Here is an 8,267-nt window from a genome sequence, read left to right as displayed (position 1 = left end):
ACAATGGGTAGTATACAGTGGCAGGTTAATATCATATGTAGTATGACTCGGGTAAGAAAAGTCTTGTATCCAGCAGCTAAGCTATACAAGCCTGGTCGGACAGTACCATGTACAGTTTAATGGGGACCAAACTCGTATGTGACTCGTATGCAACCCTTTTAACCCTATCCCACGTATATAAGGGGACATAGGGGATCTATGTAGGATACCCAATTATTCAGCACTAATAAAATACATACACATAAGAATACAAGCCAACAACAGTACGGTAATTGAATTTTTTTATGTATTTGAATTTATTTCCTCGTTACAGTGAACTCAACTACACATCGTTTTAGCAACATTCCAAAAAATGAGAACTTCCAGATTCATTCACGAATTTAAATCACTGAAAGGACATCCAAACCAACCTCAGAGAACTTCCCATACATGAAACTGCAAACTTTCAATTGCAACATTCGAAACTGGAGAAAAAGGAGGACATAGGACAAAGAGTTCGTCATTTTGAGACCTTTATTGTATAGTCCATCCGACCATATAATATTTGGTATTTTAGAAATGATTTTGTTAAACTTTCCAACATTTGACCACGAAAACTTCTGAAATGCTAGTTTAGAAAACATGAAAATAATGGTGCGTACTCACTTGTCCCTTGAAACTACTGTCATAATATATATAAATAAAATTGATTGTTAAGGTTTCAATTAATGATGTGACTGAACATTGCCAGTTTGGATCTTCAGCTAGCTAACGCAAAAATGAAACAGGAATTGCGGATCGAAAACACCAATTAGAAATTGAACATCCATGACAAAAATCACACGAGCAAGAAACAGTCATATTTTTTTGTAAACAAAACAAGCTGGACAGCAAGAAAGAAATTGGTAGCATATTATTTGGTCTGAAGCCATAGAACATATAGATTCCTGAAGCAAATTGTGAGAAGAGATTTGGTTTAAGTATTAGATACTGCAAAGAAGGAAGGAGTTAACCTGTACTAGACGTACGCCAGCTAGCTGGGGCTGGGGATGGCTTCATTTCTGGTATACTGCATGTCTTTTATAGGAGTTGTGGAACTGATCCGCTAAGCCGCTTTGCTAGGGTTCTTTTTCGTCCTATATACTACACCTTATAGGGATAATAGATCAAGAGACATGATTTAAAGTGAAAAAACCCTTCAAGGTAGAGAGGATAAAAGCCACAGCAGACCAATCCACTAATAACGGTAGAAAATTACACGTAAAGGGTGCCATATATTTACATAGGCGTTGTATAGGAGTACTACTAGGACTAGGAATATGACTAATACTAGGACTAGGACTAGGACTAGTATATTTGAGGCATAATCTAAAAATACACATCCTACTAATTAATTAAGTAAGACACATACAGGGACAATACTGATTCATGTAGGAAGGTCATAATAATAATAATAATAATAATAATAATAATAATAATAATAATAATATATAAATAGACATATACATTTTGTGTTCCAAATAAAGGAAAAATACTATAATTCTAGATTGAGGCGCATTTGGAGAGAGGGAAGGTGACCTTGGATAAAATTAGGTAAAAATTAAACGATTAGTCTACTCCTATAGTGCACAGACATATGTTTTACTTATTCTATATTCTTCATTTATCCTTCTTTAAATCCTACGGCTGAAATTATAGTCGGGCTTTATATAAGTTTTAACAAAAGATATGACAAAATAATTAATACAGGGCATGGTAGCTCATCTTGTGAGTTGTGAGACGCACCAAACGACGATGAGGCGAAGATGGCAGTTAGGCTTCAGAGTTCATATCGGTGAGCATCGAGTCAAAGGATTCCCTGCAGTTTAATTGTTCACTTCGATCGAAAATTTGGAGCGCGTCCGACTAAACTAGGAGTGTACGTATAACTTAATTAATGGCAGGATACATGCATGGAAGTAATTAAATAAAATCATTTTCATGAACAGGCGACGACTGCAGAGATCCGTCCTCGTCGCGCGCGACGGATCATTGGTGGTAGGCCAACTACCTCTCTACAGATATACTTAATCTCTACACGTACGTACGTAGAGAAGATAAATATTATGCGGTCAAGATCTCAAAAACCCAATCTCCACGTGATAGCTTTTGCTAAATTCGATCGAGTGTATACATACCAGCAAACATCTGCTGGTCGCGTCCTGAGATTCTTGAACAAATTAGGGTAGCAAGCATGTGGCACCGCACTTAATTGCGGCAACCGTCGATCGTTTGCTTAACGATCGAACTGAACTTACGAACCTACCACCTCTGCCGGCAGTGACAGCCCACTGGGATACGATGACCAGTAAATCAAGGCCACAACTCTGTCGCATGCTCGTGTACGTAGAAGTGTGTAGATCTCTGTCGCTAGTGTGTCAGACAGCCATGGAGGAGATATTTATATATTGCACTATTGTTATTTTTTAGAAAAAAAAATAAATTTGATCAAAACTAATCTTTGACGGGCTCACGTTACGGTCTTAAGCTCATCCCAATGTTACTATCAGATGACGAAATTAATGCTGAAAAAATAATAATTTTGATTTTTGGGCAGCCTCAGGAGACTACTGGCCATGTCCACGGAGATTGAAGCAATGAAGCACATATACAATTCGAAAACACCCAATAGACATATACACCCATCTATACATCACATATATCCATTCAGAAATGAACATGCATATATCCAGTCACACATACATACATTCATCCAGACATACATATATAAGGATAGAAAGCTTGCTCAAATATGTCCGCTCACGGTCATTCATCCATTCCCAGAAACATTCTAATGAAACACATTGTGTATACCTATGAATTGACATACATGTATATATACATGTGAACATTCTTTTGAGTTAGAATAAGAAAGAAGTTACAAACATGGCAATATTTGAAGGCAAAACAAGCAAAAATATATAAGACAGTAAGCGTGCTGAAATGTTTGGAGGAAAAACCAGCATAATAAAAAAACAAAACAAGCCATAAAAAATATTTTACACCGCATTAGTCTACCGATATCATTAAATATTTTAGTCGTACAACCATGAAGTAAAGGGATGTCAATACATTAGTCATGCGACCCTTAACTAAGTATCATTACTTTGTATTGGAATGAAAGCTCCCTTTCGAAGATCTAACTTCTGAACACAACAAGGAGCTGCTTCTTCTCTAATATTGTTGAAGTTGTGCAGTAGAATATTCATTATATTTGCCTTTAATAGAGAGATGGATGCAACATTATATGATTAATATATTGCCAAAAGTTTCTAATTAAACCACTAAGAATGGACAATATCACAAACCTCAACATCTGAATTCTTCACCTGTATAATTAGATTTCCCATGTGGTGGCACACGTGGAACTGCATGTTTTGCTGGTCTGTTGTTGAATAGGAAAGTCTATGTGGTGATACAGGTTAGCTTTTCCCCCTTTATGCTTACAACCTTCTAGGACATATTCATCTCAAGTGGAGACCAATGCGGATATTAATGGAGAGAAATCATATTTTTTGTTTTTCGTGAGTTACGATAGTAATCCTTACTCTTATCAAACACAATGCACATTAAAATCCAATGAAACCTGCGATAGTAACACAGTCAGAGTTAAAAACCAAAGTTGGATGCGTTGCAGAGTTAATAAGTATATATCTAAAATTTACTTTTGCTTGTGTGGATACAAGATAAAGTCTTTGTCTTGGTGTGCCCATAAATAGTTTTTTATGTAGTCAATGACATCTTACAAGGCATTATTGAATTATGTCTCATTAGTTTTTTTGAGGATTTAGAAATCCAACCTTGCTACGCGTCCAACCTACCTCCTTCCAATACAACCTTTATGGAAAAATTTTAGCATTAGCATTGTACATGAGGTGTTTACCATACTTCGAAGGTTTTGATACTTACAATGAATAGCAATTTAGCAAAACCATATCAACACCTCATAGTTTGAACAAGTTGCATATATTATCAAAACACATTATGAAGTATGAGGGCGATGATAGGAAGGGCTCATGACCGAGGTACCTGACTTTGGATGTATCTTTATTTGTCCTCGTTAAGTTGGTCGTCTGCATGTAGTAAATGTATAGTTGTCGAGAACCAGGACTCATTCTGGCAGGGATGTTGTCTGACACCAAAGGCATGCCAAGCTAGAATTTATATGATTTGACCATATGACTATGTTGGTTGAGGCTTTGAGAGCTAACGATTGAGGTGTCTTTCATTTGCTTTTTCCCCCTTCCACGGCCCTTTCTTGTAGCAAACATGGCTGGTGACAACTGAGGCTTACTAGGATTATGATCTATGGCTATAGAGTTATGCCTGAAATCATTACCACCTTGCAATGCCACTTCTGTAGGGACTGCTTAGATGGTCGCAGAAGCTAAAGGATGTAGGCAATGCCACCTTGTATATGTGTACTAATAAATCTAAACACATATACAAAATATATACATTGATACATGTATAAATCTATAGAAACTCAAAGTCTTACATAAATAAAAAAAATAAGTCACCAATTCTCTCACATGTGTATATTCGCCAGAACTACGGAACTAATGTGCACATTCGCGCTCCCTTTCCGCGTGTAGGGGGCAGAGAGATAAATGGATGTATCGCCTCCACATAAGCTATAACACACCGAAATCCATTATATTTGGAGACAAATCACAAGCAACAAAATCTCTTGGACAGAAAGTGTAGAACTGCATGTAGAGCATGTACTCTCTTCATCCTAAAATATCGAAGACCTACAAGTTTTTACATGGTCTCCAACATTGAAATTTGATTGTCAATTTACTTGATAATATATTATTGTCAGCAAGTGACATCCCAATGGTAATATATAAGGATGTAGGTGTTGTCTGATACTAATGTATTTATAATGCTGTAAAATATGAGAAAGACATGTAGACCTTTATACATGTTCGATCCACCTACATCGGTAAAAGTCATCCTATTATTTATATGTATTAGTAGGGTGTATCACATTGAGTACAAAGTGGGACTCAAGCTATCTAATATAGCCAAGCAGACTAGTTTTTGCTGGATAAACACCGTAATATATGCGATGACTAGTCGTAGGCTTCTTCTCAGCATAATCTCAAAGTGGTGTGGATCGTATGGTTTATGATTTGAGTTTTTATACCATCCTTAAAAAGTATCTCGAGATACCACATTTTTAATGTAAATATTTAGTACATTGAGGTACAATATATCTTAAGATACCAAAATTTTGCACTAAAATTTTTTATATCTCAAGGTACTTTTCCAGAATGTTAAAAAAGTCCTTATGATTATGTCCAATTCCCTCCTAATAGGCCTTGTATTTATATTGAAAGATGACCTCTTCGGCAAGTACAATATAGAGTTACCAAACATGGTATTGGCTGATAAGACCCTATTATTCCTAAGTTAGACTACAGAGTTCTTCCTTATCTGAGATAAAACTGCTTTATTACATGTATCTATCCATATTTGGATGCATCCTTCTGTATAAGTCAAATGTATACTCTATTTCTGGCACAAAGCAATGACCAAGGAGGTAGCAAACACTGCTAGCTACATAATACATCTTCGTGGGCGAGCAACCCCCTCCCCCAATATCTCAACAAGTGGTTGGGCCACCTGTTGGGTTAGGTGGTTGGGCCACCTGCCAAAACTGAACATCCACGCAGGCCACTTTAGTCGGTCATCGACTGCCTACGAAAATGACGGTGGATGTGGTTAATGGTTGAGGCATCACTAAGGAGCTAGAGACGTCCCGATGAGTGAGCCACTATAGACATAGATGGCCATAAGGCAAAGGCGTGATGGTCCGGCCCAAGCATGGCGCAACACTACAGATGTCGGGCATGTGCTGACCCAGCCCGCCAATAGTTAGGTCATGGTTGGGCCGATGTGCCTTGGCACAATGGCCCGGCACGATCCAATGAGTAGCGGAGAATAATAGTTGAGGGAACCAAAATAAACTTAATTCAGCCATAGAAGGCTCAGCCTAGGATTGGCAACGAGGCAGCACGGGGCTGGGTTAGACAAGAATGGCCCTAACCCTAGCCTCGAAATCTAAAACGGGGAGAAATTCTTCACCGGCCCCGATCCCGATGGATCCCTGGACCCGAACGGGACCCCGACACCCGCGAGGAACATGCATAGAGAGAGAAAGAGAGGACTCACCGCTACTGCATCAGAGTGCTACCCAGCCGTCGAACCTCGGCCTTGCCAGCCGCCGAACCAACCCCACCGTCGTGCGGGGCCACCGCTGCCACGCGCTGTCCTGCCTGACCGCCCAACTATCCCCGCCATCACGCGTGTGAGGGAGCGAGAGTGTTGACACGCGCTGTCGCTCCCGCCGTCGCGTGGGTCTACCGCTGTCGCCCGTCACACCGCACAGCCATCGAGCCGCCCCCATCGCCATGCATGTGAGGGAGTGAGCGAGAGAAAGAGAATCAACGTGTTATGCCGCTCCCACCATTGCACGGGACTGTTGCTGTCGCGTGCCTTATTGCCAAGCCGCCGAGCCACCTCCCAGCCGCTGTCACTAGTGGCGTGTGAGGGAGAACATGAGGATGAGATAGAACGTTGGGTTAAGTTAGAACTTTCCTAGGATTTTATATTTTGGGCAATACATTTAAAGTATAATTTGACCCCTCGGGCCCCCGCGTTTAACCCATGGGTATAAAACCTCCCTCGTCCCCTCCCTCAACTAGACCTAGGGCCCTGGTCCCAAATCCCTGCGGGGCGAAAATGTCCCCTGTCCCCGTCCCCGTAGGGATGGGCCCCTCCCCTGTGTTGGAAATTGCCAACCCTAGCTCAAGACAAAGAGAAGAGGCATGTAAAATAGACTTATTTTATCCATATAAGCAAGTCCCAAAAAAAGAGTTAGGATAAATAGACTTATTCTAGCCATATAAAACACGGCCCAAAGAGATAAGGGAGGCAATATAGACTTATTTAGTGAAGAAGTATGATAGACCATCATGCCTTCAGACCGGCCAGGCATGGCCCGAGTCTTAGACCATTCATGCAGCCGATGGGCGGGCCTGGCCTGGCCTGGCGCATAGGTCAGGCTGTGCCAGCCTGACTGATTTCAGCATAGTTTGATCGTGCTGGGCCGAGAGGCCCATTTCACCTCGCCACCGTGCTCGAAGATACGGAGGAATTTGGCGATCTGAACCACTCAAAAAGGACTGAAATTTGTGGGTGTTCATAGTGAACACCACCATAGACGTTATTGCTTCCAGATGGGGATGCAGCATCAAACACTTGTACTTACATCTCAGTCCTCAGACGAGAAGCTAGAGTGATCGCCCCAATTAACAAGGCGACGCAGAGCCGGAGTAGCTAGCACCAGTACGTTTCAGCAGTCGGCGGTGGCGCTGTACAGCCGGAAGTTCACCGGCGTCCTGGAGGTGTAGGTGAAGGAGAGCGGCGAGCCGGCGGCGATGGGCTGCCTGAGCACGCACATCCCGTCGTCGAACTCCACCTTGCTCTCGTCCAGCTGCTCGGGCCCGTCCTGCACGCCGTCGCACCACACGCGCACGCCGGTCAGCTTGCACGGGCACGCCGTTGAGAAGGTCACCCGGTCTTCCGGCTGGCCGCCCACCGCCTTCCCCGTCCTCTCCACCGCGAACCTCACGTCGGAGAAGGTGCAGTTCGGCTGGCTCTCACCTGCATACAGGAATGCATCCAGTATATACAGTAAAAATCAACGCAAACAAGCATCATCCAATTAACTAATTAAGCAGGATGCATGAGCTATTATGAGATGCAAATTAAACCAGTTTGCGCGTGGCTGAGGAGGAGGGCGCCGAGGAAGAAGACGAGAGCCGTGGCCTTGACCATGTTCGTCGTGTCGCTTGCTGCTAGCTGCTGCTTTTCTCGTCTTTCTTTTTTTACTGGCTAAAATGTGGTTTAAGTTGGTGATGCCTGCAAAATATAGGCGTGTTATATATAGTGCAAGGAAGAAGTAGGTACTTAACTAATCGGGAGCAGATCCCTAGAATAAAAATGACAAGCAAATTATTTTTCAGTATTGTATTTAGCAAACAAATAATGTTTTCTTTTATAGACGAGGAACATGATAAGGAATTAATATAAATATTTGATTTATTCCAATTTTAAAGGGGAGTACGATATCTATCTATCTATGTATCTATCTATCTATATATAGCTAACTATCTATCTATATCTGTACTTATTAGATATGACAGAAACTCTCACATTAAATGAAAAGATAATCATCG

The 8,267-nt window shown here is 41.3% G+C and overlaps 1 protein-coding gene across 1 annotated transcript; it reads right to left on the bottom strand.

The window, feature by feature from the left end:
• Positions 1–7,381: 7,381 nt before the first annotated feature.
• Positions 7,382–7,866, bottom strand: LOC102720283. Its single transcript, XM_006663404.1, has 2 exons — positions 7,803–7,866; positions 7,382–7,692 (listed from the first exon to the last, which is right to left on the bottom strand). The coding sequence occupies exons 1-2, from the start codon at positions 7,864–7,866 to the stop codon at positions 7,382–7,384; spliced, it is 375 nt and encodes a 124-aa protein (XP_006663467.1).
• Between the last annotated feature and the right edge of the window lie 401 nt (positions 7,867–8,267).

The sequence above is a fragment of the Oryza brachyantha genome, chromosome 11 (genome assembly GCF_000231095.2).
Source record: "Oryza brachyantha chromosome 11, ObraRS2, whole genome shotgun sequence".
In the NCBI taxonomy this organism is placed as follows: Eukaryota; Viridiplantae; Streptophyta; class Magnoliopsida; order Poales; family Poaceae; genus Oryza; species Oryza brachyantha.
Note: the sequence above shows the minus strand (reverse complement) of the source record. Positions and strands in the feature narration are given on the sequence as shown.